Below are 14193 nucleotides of genomic sequence, written 5' to 3' on the forward strand. Positions count from 1 at the left end.
GGCACAAGATCTACATCCACTAAACCAACCATTTACAATGAAAGTGGGTGATCATGCTGTATTCTTCAATTACGCTACACTCCATGGCAAATAGAAGCAGAGGTAAAAGTTTGGCATAGCACAGCAGGAAAGAGAAACAGCATTCATTCTTGTTAGGAAGATGAGTTTATAAATGCTGGTTCCTACGCGTTTCACACATACAGTTAATTTATCACAGCCAATTTCTGGAACAACAAATTGCCCATCAATTTTAGAGAGACAACAAGCCTGTTAATTTCTCTTCAAAAAGATCATGTTAGTCTGAAAAAAACGTGTCACACCTAATAGAAGTACTCCTATACTGTATGCACAATTGCCACTTGCACAGCTTGAGTATCACATATTTTGTGTTAGAAAATTTCCCGTACTATCACGTCCTTTTAGAGTTTAGTTGTATTAGTTATTTCAGTTCCTACTTGTTGATGAATAACTGCGCGAGTTTTCGTGTGATTTTTTTTTAAGGAAAAAAATAACATATGTGCATCATTTCCTGTAGATTGGAGTTTGGAATTCAAACATTGGCCTTAACATGACTGACAATTCAAAAGACAAGTCCAGTAATATAACAGATTCACTGGCTAACCGGACACTTATAGTTACCACTATCCTGGTAAGTACTGTTTTGCCCTGTTGAGGTTGCCATGGAAATGTCAGTGTACTAGCTGTCATTGAAGTTATGTAGCAGGGTCTCTGAAACCTTGAGGATCATTAAGAGCCACTCCAGGTTTTAGTAAAAATCAATGCCAAATGCACCTCTTTTAAACATGAACAGAATATGCTTTGATATAACAAATAATATAGCACATCTTAGCAAGGAGCTCCTCTCAATAAAGCAATTATCCACCCTGTCACTGCCTTATAGTATTTCCTGTGATATTTTACAGTGGATCGTGCACTGTTGTGAACCTGGCGGGTTAATAGGTAAAATACATATACTGTGTGGGATAGCTAATTAAAGTGTTACATATGCCACATTCCTGGAAAACCAATGACAGCCTAATTGAAATAGGTGTGATTGAAACTTTTAACAAGGAGGAACTTTGATTTGACATAAAACATAATTTGGATTATACAACAAAGGTATAAGCAGCATCAATTAGAAGGTCACTAATCTTTGCTTAGTACTATATTCAGGTTTAGAGACAACATGCCATATCTACTAAGTAGGGTGCTATAAAATTAGACTCCGTAACCTATTCACTTGAAGGTTTTGGATCACCACTTAGGAAATATGAGCCACCATACCTAGAAGAATGTCAGTATAACTCTGGAAAAATGCAATCAACATGGTACGACGAAACTCTTCAATAACATATTACAGAAGCTGAATGGTTGCACATAGAAAAAAATAGAAAGAGAGATGTTCAAGAGAGAAAGTAACTGCAGTCCAGGTTTTGCGGTACAGTTATGGGAAGCAATGTCATATATCTGTAAAAGAGGCACGCAAAAGCTCGTGCACATACAACATCTATGAAGAATTGTTTGCAGTACAATAGAAGAACACGAAAGCTATTCCTTTGTGTTGTTGAACACAAGCGCCTCCATGTTACTCACAATGGAAAAGATCTGGATGTACAGTATGAAGTCTCAGAAACACAGTAATATTGGTCATTATCTTCATGCAAATCTAATTTAAAAAAATGGCAGAATCTGCAAATATCCACAAGTTTATTTTCATTGTATTTACGGTGAAGGTACAATATGGAGCATTCTTTATTTTTTCTTCTCTGTTTAATGCAGGAGGACCCATATGTTATGTATAAGAAGTCTGACAAGCCCTTGTATGGAAATGATCGATTTGAGGGCTATTGTTTGGATTTGCTTAAAGAACTGTCAAATATATTAGGTTTTATCTATGAAGTCAAACTGGTGGCCGATGGCAAATATGGAGCGCAGAATGATAAAGGAGAATGGAACGGAATGGTCCGAGAACTAATTGACCATGTAAGAGAAATGTCCATCGTTTTTATTGTGTCATAGCAACAGGATTTGACTTCCTCTTTGCTGATGAAGCCTACTGTACATTGTCCAGTAACACCGAGGTTAGGCATATCAACATAACCGCATTCATTCTAGCATAGCTTGTAAAATGACAAATAAAATCTAATGTTATCATATCGGAAACAGACTCGAAATGAAATTATCTTAAAGGAAAGAATTACTTTTATTAATCGTGTCTGCAATTAAGCAGATTCGTTTGGGTTTATTTTGTTCTTTGTAGTCAAAACAATTTAACATATATTTTTTTTAAGCAATTATGCTCCTTCTACTGACAATAATGAATATATGTCTTGTAAGCTAGTATCCTTGCAAATGATATTCAAATTATATGGAATAATACAATATAGTAGAATCTTTATGCAAAGAGCTTATAGTTTTACAAGTGATAATCCAAGCTCCTTTTTTTATCATTTTCTTTTTTTTTTTGTTTCCCAAGAGTGAAGGAGGAGGTCTCCGGAACTGAACCCAATCACTTTCAGCTCTGAGGACCCCCTACTTCTGGAGATACTTACCTACTAGTAGTAGGTAAGCCGCTCTATAGTAGGTGAGCCATAGTATGTAGCAACCCTGCTCGGCTGCTAGAGTAGAGATCACACAATGGCAACTGTTCAAAGCTCCCGTGCCCTGTGGGCCAATAGGAAGTAATGGCATTATCAGATTTGGTTTCTTATTGGCCCGCATGACGCTGGAGATTTAAACTTTAAAGCCCAGCTAGCTCAGCCGGAGCGGCTACCGGCACCTACTACGGAGGTAACTATCTCCGAAAGCAAGGGGTCCCCGGAGCTGAAATTAATGGGGTTCAGTCCAGGAGACCCTCTGCTCCAATCCTGGGTTAAAAAAAAAAACAAACAAAAAAACCTAATTTAAAAAAAAAAAAAAAAACACTTGAATTGCTCTTTTAAACTGATTAGCAAAAGTGGTTAGAACAGCAAAGGGTCTATGGGGAGGATTCGCAAAACTCTAATAATCGTATCGGAGCTCAGTCGTTTTTCTAGCCTTTTAAGGAGCATTGTAACCCAACCCCCACTTCCCCGATGTTTTAAAGCAAAAGTGGTGCAATTCCTTGAAAAAAATACAGATGTCTTAAAGAAAATATCCCATGAAAAGCAATATGATTTTATTCTGTGACACAACCCTTTAAGTACAGCAGAACACAATTGAGACACTCCACTGAAAGTAAATATTTTAACAACAGAAGAACTTCTGTCACTCCCTTACTTTATTTACCCTAGGCTTCTCCCAACATAACACTCTATTCATGACTGGCGGAATCCTCAATTGCCCCTTTGCCTTGTGGCCATACCAACCGACATACCTCCCTGTGTTCCTCTTCACTGCCACTCAAAAACACCAAGACCCAATTGTGGGTGAAAATAGGCACAGTACTGTATTCATAATATGTCAAACATAAATTAAGAGGAACTTGCCAGCACCACGTATATGTAGAGTTCCAGAGGAACGTGTATACCAAGCCCCAGCCGTACCTGCTCGTTGGGCCAATCCATATTCCATAATAAACATTCCACCATAACCAACATTCCATGAGAGGATACCACCACGCACTGATGTTCACCGTTGAGTTTTAGCGCTGCCTCTACCTCCGTGTGAGGACAGCACCAAACTCAACCATCACAAACCACACCCAGTAACCTAGCACAGGCATTTATTTTGCCCCATAATTTTACCAATTTTATCCTTTAATACATACTGTAGACCCTCCCATTCCACATATATTATAACAGAGCAGCCAGAACACATTACCTGCGAGAAATACAGCATATAATCGAAAGTACATGCCACAATACTTGGGACCTTTTTATCAAGGAAAAGAAAACTCTAGCTACAAATCCAATGTGTCTCTGTGGGCCTCTATGGCAGTCAAAAGGTTAATACATCGATGCTCAGGGAAAACGAGTACAAATAACTATATACTGTATATATATATACATATAGCCCCTCCTTCTTCTAGGTATATAATCTCCCAGCAAGGTCCCTCTATTTCACTATTCACTTTATTTGCAGACATGAGAGTACCTTCACTGGTATATACCAGTTTTTAACTGCACTATGTTATATAAGCATATGCTTGGCTATATTAACCCCTTCCCTTCTTGGTTTATTTCACATAACATTAGTATGCATTTAGCGTAGGGACTTGCTATAGAGACTTACCTTGACGTGGTTAGCAAGCTTAGCATTATTTGACCAAAGGATGTAAACCAAAAGTCTCCTTTATCATACAGATTTTTACACTATATATATATATATATATATATATATATATATATATATATCCCAATTATTGCTATCCCAAAGGGAGAAGCGCAGGGATTCACTGTCTGTTTTTCACATTTGAAGCCAAAAAATATGCGAAAGAATGCACAAAGCAGCACACTGCCCAGGGACACAAGTGTACAAAAATAGAAAAATAAGTTTATTGTCAATCAGACATGACAAACAAGGAGGTAAACACCCTCCAACACGTTTCACACAACCCGATGCTTTATCAAGGAGTAAAGCACTGAAAAAAGCACTTGATAAAGCACTGTGTTGTGTGAAACACGTTGCAGGGTGTTTACCTCCTTGTTTGTCATGTCTGATTGACAATAAACTTATTTTTCTATTTTTGTACACCTGTGTCCCTGGGCAGTGCGCTGCTCTGTGCATTCTTTTGCATATTATTTGGCTTCGTTTGGAACTTAATCCACGGCTAGATATGCCCCCAAGAATCCAGTGGGCTCTAGGAGTGGGTAAGACCTTTGAAAGATGTATTCCTAATTACTATGGATCGTCACCAGTACTACAATCTGGGGTGAGTTCTGGACTTTATCGTACAGTAATTTCCAATGAGGTACAGCGAAGTGTGTTATACATCATTTTTTCTGTTGCCTTCAGGAGATTTATGTTTCCAGTGATTTGATTTACTCAGTCAGTAGTTTACCCACTCCACAGTTGAGCCACATCTGTTTTCATTATTGATGAACACAAGAATATATTCTAGGACTGTTGGAGCTCCCATTACCCCCCTATACTGAATTGTTTTTCACATTTGTATGGTGGCCAATCCCTTTGCCAGCTGCATGCGCCTTCTTACATGGAGAAGCACGGCGATTTATATATGTGTGTATATATATATATATATATATATATATATATATATATATATATATATATATATATATATGAAAAAGAAAAGGGAGTGAAGTAGCGCCAAATAAGAAGTGTTGAAATAGTGTAAAAATATTATTAATGATAATTTAAATGAATTTTTCTAAATCGGCAAAATCACTAAAAATTATAAATGTGTATACTACAATTTAAAATAAATATATATAACATATATTATGTGCTCCTATTTCGTGAAAAACAATTTAAGACAACACTCCAAAAACATGTGATAACATAAAATACAAGCAAAAAGAAAAATTGATATAAAAACCAGTCCTTGAGTGAAAATCCTTAAATAGGAAAAAATTGTCCTGGTATGAGGGGATCTCCGGCAGCTCTCAAATAGGATGAACCACATCCAGAAGATACCTATTAGAAATGAAAAAAGAGAGAGAGCGCACGCCCCATAGCATAATACAGTAAATTTATTGGGAATGGGGGGGGTAGAAAATCCACTCACAAGGGTAGGTTAAAATCAAGCAGTGTGTGAAATATATCACCGCCAACTCTGGTCACTCAGCCTCCAGACCCTGCTGTCCAAATCTCACTTGAAGCTGCTGGTAGATGTTCGCGCTCGATCCGGCCTGTCATGCGCTTGCGTGATGACGCAGTTCCGTTCCCTAACGCGTTTCGTCACGTGCTGTGACTTTCTCAAAGGGTTGCAACCCTTTTGCAAACCAGCAGAGATTGGAGATTTTCCTAAAACTCAAAGTCTGCATCATTGATTTTAAGGAGCCTTTCTACTCATGCACCAGAGAACATCTACCAGCAGCTTCAAGTGAGATTTGGACTGCAGGGTCTGGAGGCTGAGTGACCAGAGTTGGCGGTGATATATCTCACACACTGCTTGATTTTAACCTACCCTTGTGAGTGGATTTTCTAACCCCCCCCCCCTCCCCTTTCCCAATAAATGTACTGTATTATGCTATGGGGCATGCACTCTCTCTCTTTTTTCTTTTCTAATATATATATATATATATATATATATATATATATATATATATATATAGTGTAATGTTAAAATGTCCTTGATTGTGAAAGCAGTAAAGAGGCTACCTGACTTGATTTTCCTTTATACGCCGACGGTTGCTTTTTATTTGTTATGTTTTACCAATTTAAAGTGATCTATCTGCTGTTATCATCAGGGATGGATATGACAGCGTTCATAGGAAATAATTCACAACCTAATGATTAAGTGCATATTATCAGAATTTTTACATTTAGAGTGCCATATATTTCAAGGATATGTTTTTTTCTTGATTTTCTCAGAATCTATTTGAAAAGATTTTACCATTAACACCTAGAAGCAGATAATGATCTTTATTTACTTTGACTAGTGTAATTTGCAGTTATCAGCTGTATACGCTTTATTTCTATCTGCATCTCTGCAGATGAGATGTGTATAGAATGCCTTCATGCCGAGAAAATCATAAAATAGCCATATGTCTCTTAAACTTGCACCAGCAAAATGCAGTTAGAATCAGATCAAGCCAAAGGTGGCGCTCGGTTTTGTACTAAAGCAGGGATGGCCAACTCCAGTCCTCAAGGGCCACCAACAGGTCAGGTTTTCAGGATATCTCTGCTTCAGCACAGGTGACTCAGTCATTATGACTATGGGGAACTCATGACCGGGCCACTGATTGGGCAACCTGTGCTGAAGCAGAGATACCTTGAAAGGGCGGGTGGCCCTTGAGGACTTGCGTTAGGCACCCCTGTACTAAAGTACAAAACTTGGGCAGAACCAGGGCAATAGAATTGCACTCGCTTTATCAATGGGAACCTCGTATTGCTTCCTTTGATAAAATATGGTGCTCATTTTTGCATTTAACTTGCACTTAATTTGACCCAGTTCTGCAGTCAAGAGCCTGACCCCTTTAACTCTAGTTTCAGTGCCCAAGGGATTCTACACCCCCACTCCCCCACTCCCCCACTCCCCATTATCATATAACGGAAAGGCAACCCAAATCCTGTTACATTGATAGTGGTTACAAGTGAGTGCACAAGGTGCAGACAATACCAACCAGTCCCAATTGTTCACTGTGGTTTCTTTTCACAGAAAGCGGATCTGGCTGTTGCTCCTCTTACTATCACATACGTCAGAGAGAAGGTTATAGATTTCTCCAAGCCCTTCATGACACTGGGTATCAGCATTTTGTATCGGAAGCCCAATGGTACAAACCCTGGTGTCTTTTCTTTCCTCAATCCTCTCTCTCCTGATATCTGGATGTATGTGTTGCTTGCCTGTCTGGGAGTGAGTTGTGTCTTGTTTGTCATTGCAAGGTAAGTCGCTGTCTATTTGCATTAGCTAATGAAAGTGATTTGGGCCGAGACATTACTCGCTCGCATTAAGAGTACAGTATTTGCTTACCTGCTTCTCTTCATTGCTGAAAAGACTGTTGCCTCTTGCATTGAAGTGTTGTACTCTTGAGTACGGTATAAACGATATGTAGAATTAGGGGTAATAAACTAAATTATTAAGTAGACTAAACTAAAATTCTATCTGTCAAAAAACAAATCACATCTGTTTTCATGTTGCAGTGTAAATCAGTATTCTGTATGACTACAGACATCCAAACAGCTGAAGCTTTTCTACTTAGTGTTCAACAGATGAAAACTATTATCTGTGCCTCCCAATAATTTCAGTTGCTATCTTCCTATCTACCACTGTGATGCCCATTGAACTTTCTACATTTTATTATGAGGAAGGATATAGTTTTTGTGGTTTAGATATGACAGGCAGCACTATATAACCATGCAAGTACGAGTCTCTAAATGATGGTTTCTTTATAGAGAACAAGCTCTGGGAAATGGAAAATACATCGAGCAGAAAACTATGAACCCTTACTTTAATGTATAGAGCAGTGCTAATTGTAATTCTAACAAAGTGGGATGTTGGGAACATAAATGAATACAGTAAAATTGCTTTCTTGTTTTTTAATCAAATCTGTACAAATCTATAACAATATTGACACAATGGAGTTATCTGGTGTCAATGTATGTAGTAAAGTTATATCACTTTTGTATTCCAGAAAAACATACAAAAAATTGATACAAAACAGGTAATTTATCAAAGTTTCCTGGCTGCTAAACCAGGGAAAGTCTGTTGCAAAAACAATGCACCACATTTCCCAAATTATATTGGTTTCCGTAATCAAATCTGGTTCCGTTTATTTGCCCCAGTTTGCACCTGGAAATCCTTATGATATACTGTAGTACTTTCTATCAACCCCCTTTTTTCCCCCCAGAAGATAAATGTTGTAGGCAGTTGTAGTTATTCTTTCCAGCTCCTCGCTAAAAAAAAAAAAAAAGACGGGCTATACAGTACATCTCACAAAAGTGATTCCCACTTTCTAATAGTGATGAATTACAAAAACGGTGAAAGAAATGGAAAATAACAAAGATTTGTTTGGGGGAGTTTTCAATGCAAAGTGATAATTTTATAGCCTGGTAAGGACATCAGTTTTCCAGTTGCAAAAGAGCATTTATAAAAGAGCAAGCAAAGTCAATAGTCAATAATAATAATAATAATAATAGCATGTTCTTGTATAGCGCTGCTAGTTTTACGTAGCGCTTTACAGAGACATTTTGCAGGCACAGGTCCCTGCCCCATGGAGCTTACAATCTATGTTTTTCGTGCCTGAGGCACAGGGAGATAAAATGACTTATAATTTTTTTTTAAGGGAAGTTATTGAGTTAAAAAATCATGCCCATTTTTTTTTTCTTTATCATTGTTTTTCAGGTTGGTCCTGGTTTTAATTCCCCTTGACTTGGCATCTTTGTAGTAGATGTAAGCAAGTTCAGGGGAACTCCTGAACACCCTTGGTTTAGAGTGATCCAGCCGGAGTACTTTGATAGATGACCTCATAACCTGGATAACGATGCACACCATATGTCACATGCAAACATGGAATGTTTGACTTAATCTGCCTTTTCCCCAGAACAATTAGTAAAAGCCTGATGTGCTTTTGCTATTCCAAAATAATGCTAAAACTTGTTGATTTTCTTTTTTTTTTCTCAGTATGTTCAAAGTCATCTCAGAATATTTGCTTGTTAATTAGTGGATTTATTACAATCTGGTTTCATTACTTCAGCTTTACCTAGCCCCCTGAGTTACAAGAGTTAATACATTCAGAGATTAATCATAATGTTGGAACAGTAATTAAAATGTATTTGGCATGACATTGGCAATTAGAGGTGCTGTGCGATTATAAATGCCATAGACATGCTCTGATGTTACTGTGGGGAAGGAACAACAATCTCTACAAGCAGGTTTGCCAAGTATTACATAGACTCAGAGGGGCTCATTTTCCGCATTTTGTAAAGGGAATTTGTTATTTTCTAATTAATTGAGGGAATTGAATGAATGTGTTACTGAAAATTCCCTTTTAATAATCCCTTTAAGTACAGTAGAAGGACACAACTGAGAAATTCTCCAGTGAAAGTCGATTGTTTAGCAACAGAAGACCTTCTGACCCTCCCTTACTTTATTTACAGTAGCTTCTCCCAACATTTCATGACTGGCGGAATCCTTAATTGCCCCTTTGTCTTGTGGCCATCCATAACTCCCTGTGTTCCACTCCTACTCCCAAAACACCAAAACACAATTGTGGGTGAAAATAGCCACAGTACTGTATTTACAATCTAACACTGTACATAAATTTAGAGGACCTTGCCAGGACCATGTATATGTAGAGTTCCAGACGAACTTGTATACCAGGCCCCAGCCATACCTGCTCGTTGGGCCAATCCAAAGTCCATAACCAACATTCCACCATAACCAACATTCCTTGAGAGGATACCACCACGCACTGCTGCACACCATTGAGTTTTAGTGCTGCCTCTACCTCAATGAGAGGACAGCTCCAAAACTCTACCACCAAGCACCACACCCAGTAACCTAGCAGAGGCAATACCAGCACCTCTCCCAACCAATCCACCATGTGGAAGCAAGGGAGAGCCTCCATTCTCCCCCGCTGAACCGATATCCAGTGCATTACTTTTGCAAGGTCTTTCTGCTGCTCTGACAAAAAAATTAAAAGATTGCAAGCACCCAACATTTATTTATTTATTTCACTTTTTCTCCCTCTTCTTTTTTTTTTTTCAAACATATATCCGGATCCCATTGATTGGACTTTTGGACTAGTACATTATCCATTTATTTTTTATTAGTTTATACATTGTTTTCAGTGGTTTGTGCCTTTTGTTTCCTTTCGCATATATATATATATATATATATATATATATATATATATATATATATATATATATATATATATACAGGCATACCCCGGTTTAAGGACACTCACTTTAAGTACACTCGCGAGTAAGGACATATCGGCCAATAGGCTAACGGCATCTCACGCATGCGCCTGTCAGCACGTCCTGAACAACAATACCGGCCCCCTACCTGTTCCGAAGCTGTGCGCAAGCAGGGAGACTATAGAGCCTGTTACAAATGCGTTATTTACATCAGTTATGCACGTATATGACGATTGCAGTACAGTACAGGCATCGATAAGTAGAAAAAAGCTAGTGCTTCACTTTAAGTACATTTTCGCTTTACATACATGCTCCTGTCCCATTGCGTACGTTAATGCGGGGTATGCCTGTATATATTTTTTTCTTTAATTATTTTAAACATTAAAACATTGCCAGTAATCCAGGATTGCATACATACAAAGCAAGTAGCATGCTTGCAATCGGTTCCCCTTTCCAAAAAACTTTCTACCTACTCTGATCAAGGAATACTGAAATATTTCACTCTTTGCTCCACCTCTCTCCAACAGCATTCTCCACAGTTAAACCCATGCTATCCACTTCTGCAGCTACATCTGATCTATAATGTATTTCATACATATATCATTTATAAAATAATGCTTTTTTTTTTAATCCTTTGTGGCCTGGCTACGGGTCTTTCAAAACCGCAGTAATGCCGCCCTTGCACTTATGGCTCCTGGTCTTACTTTACCGTGAGAAGTACAGTAGGCTATTGCACAGTTTACATAATACATTCAATTCTATCCACTTGAATTGAGGTTAATGCAACATTGCTGTGCATTACCCCTTCTCAATGCATTAAAGAAGGGCCAGAAACCATTCACAAAATGTACTTGATTGAAAGAAAGGTGCTGGGGATAGTAATCAAAGGGGGCTATTTATTTAGAGGGATTTTTAGCATACACATATAGGGCATAGTAATAGTGTTATTAAGGAAAATCTAATACATTCAATTTTATATATATATATATATATATATATATATATATATCACAACATTTTAAGCTACGGTGGATGAAAAAGGCAACAAGAAACCTCCACCATATTGCATATAGCAAATACAAAGATCACTTGTGAGCACATTTACATGTCTTAGACAGGTCTGCAACCCTGCCTTTCACCATTATCACCTAGCATACAGTACTTCCACTGCAGCAAGGGATTCTGGGAAATGACATGCAAATGAGCACACCATGTCACCTTTTGCCTGAAATCTGGCTTTGCATCTGATTCCCATGCTGTACTTAAAAGCTGTGTTAACAGCGTGCATTTGCTTACATGGGTTCCATGTAAAAATGGATTTCAGGCAAAAGGTGACACGGTCTGCTCATTTGCATGTCATTTCCCAGAATCCCTTGCGGGGTGAGAAAAAATTTGGAAACCCTTAGAATTTTCACATATGTCACATATTTTAACCATAAAATGATATTAGATCTTAATTTAAGCCCTAATAATAGATAAAGATAACCTGATCAAACAAATGACACTAAAACATGATACTGTTTCAACATTTATCAACAAATTGTGCAACATTCAATATCTATGTGTGAAAAAGAATGTGAACCTTTAGATTCTGTACCTGGTGGCACCCCCTTGAGCAGCAATTACTTCAACTAAGCATTTCCTGTAAGTGGTGGCCAGTCTCTCACATCGGTTTTGAGGAATTTTGACCCATTCCTGCTTACAGAACTGATTCAACTCATGCCCCACTTTCGGGTTCAGCTGCAGCTCACGGACGGATGGTATTCTCCTCTAGAATCTTCAGATACAATTCAAAATTCATGGTTGTGTCAATGATGACAAGCCGTCCAAGTCATGAGGCAGCAAAACCACCCCAAACCATCACACTCCCACCACCATGCTTGACGGTTTGGATGAGGTTCTTCTGTTCGAATGCAGTGTTTTGTTTTTTCCAAACATAACGTTTCTCCTTGAGGCCAAAAAGTTCTACTATTGACTCGTCTGTCCAGAGAACATTGTTCCAGAAGTCTTGTGGATCATCTGTGTACTCTTTGGCGAATTTCAGACGGCCGCAATGTTCATTTGTGAGAGCCGTTGTTTCCTCCTGACTATCCTTCTATGAACATCATTCTTGTTGTCTTTTTCTGAAAGTTAAGTCATGAACACTCACATTAGCCAAGGCGAGAGCGGCCTGCAGATGTTATGTTGGGGTTCTTTGTGACTTCCTGGAGGATTTGCCAATTTGTTCTTGGAGAAATGTTGGTAGGATGACCGCTTCTGGGTAGAGTGACTGTGATCTTGACATTTCCTGATTTGTAGTCTGACAGTGAATTGGTGGAGCGCCAAATTCTTTGAAATGGTTTTGTAACACTTTCTAGACTGATGAGCATCAAGATTGGTTGTCACATTCTTATTTTATGTTTAATAACACTATACTCTCACTTACACTAAATTGTAGTTATCACACATTAGCGCTTTTAAGTTTTTTTTCTATCTGATGAGCATCAATAACTACTTTTCTGATGTCCTCAGAGATTTCTTTTGATAGTAGCATGATGTGTTTCCACACACCTGTATGGTGAAGACAAAACTCACAAAGTTTCTGATCTTTATATAGGATGAGGCCTCCCAAACTCACAACTGAAGCTCTACGTACATTTTTAAACACCTGATTCTAATTATCCCTTTCATTTATGTAGCCATGCTGTAAAATGGTCTGCAGTTCCACTCCTGCTGGCAATAAGCCTGGTAAGTTACAGGGTTGCCAGCAGTAATCATGGAGGTTTGCCCTCACACCCTGGTGAGGTGTCATATACATGGAGGGGAGTGGCTGCATACTCTGAGTGCATTGTTAGTGACATCAGAGCTGTGACAGTTCCTGAAGTATATAAGGCACCGCACTGCCCAAAGTTAGTGTTGAACAGAGGAACAAGTCTGGGTTGAGACTTGAGAGTGCAGGGACCACTAGTGCAGTAACTAGTGGCCCAGTTCAAAGTTAACCAGCCACAAGGCCTACACTGTGTCCAGGGACCTGGCACAGGGGTGATCTCCCTAATGGGAGAGGGGATACCACTCCATTGGGAGGGCGTACCTTTCAAAGGGACAGCAGAACCAAAATGTGCGGCTAAGAAGCTGGCTGTGAGGGGCAGCTGGCCCATAAAGATGTCAATAAATATGCTCTTGATCAAATATACCCTCATGTGTGAGTCTGGAGTTACTCTACAGAGGATGGCACCACAGAGAAGCTCATCATCAGAACCATCTCCCTGTGGACGCAGAGATCCTGATGAGGTGGAGGCGCTGCACGTGATATAGGTAGGACTCGCACACACTACCTCAGCTACCTGTCTGTGTTGACAATCCCGGAACACCATCAGGCGGGAGACTCAGGAGTCCTGTTGCCAACAGGTGCACCACCAGACATGACCATGTAATGGGGGCTGGATAGACCACAGGGGCCAATATGAGATTGGGTGGGGGGGCCCTAGACCCGTTACATTTGGAGGCGCTGCTGATATACCTGTCAACAGGACAGGCTTTTGCTAGGCACACTGGGAAACAGGGAGAGTGTCTGCTGCCACTTTGTGCTGCGTGGGACGGAGCCAGGTGCAGTCAGGGGAGCTGCTGGAGCTGCAGACCGCACGGATGACCTGGGATCCTGCAAGGAGTTAGTGGGGCTGGAGCTGGGCTATAGCTGTCCAAGTCACCTTGAGGTAGTGCTAGGGTAGGATGCCTAAAGGGATAGAC

At 39.3% G+C, this 14193-nt stretch overlaps 1 protein-coding gene across 6 annotated transcripts in view; it reads left to right on the forward strand.

Moving 5' to 3' along the window:
• GRIK1 (glutamate ionotropic receptor kainate type subunit 1) overlaps positions 1-14193 on the forward strand; it is a 376065-nt gene that overhangs the window by 309706 nt on the left and 52166 nt on the right. For all 6 annotated transcript variants that reach the window (XM_075593906.1, XM_075593909.1, XM_075593911.1 and 3 more), the window contains 3 exons: positions 536-649; positions 1780-1983; positions 7265-7488. In XM_075593906.1, the coding sequence (XP_075450021.1) occupies positions 536-649; positions 1780-1983; positions 7265-7488 (542 nt within the window). The remainder of the gene's footprint in view (positions 1-535; positions 650-1779; positions 1984-7264; positions 7489-14193) is intronic.

Source organism: Ascaphus truei, chromosome 3, assembly GCF_040206685.1.
Source record: "Ascaphus truei isolate aAscTru1 chromosome 3, aAscTru1.hap1, whole genome shotgun sequence".
Lineage (NCBI taxonomy): Eukaryota > Metazoa > Chordata > Amphibia > Anura > Ascaphidae > Ascaphus > Ascaphus truei.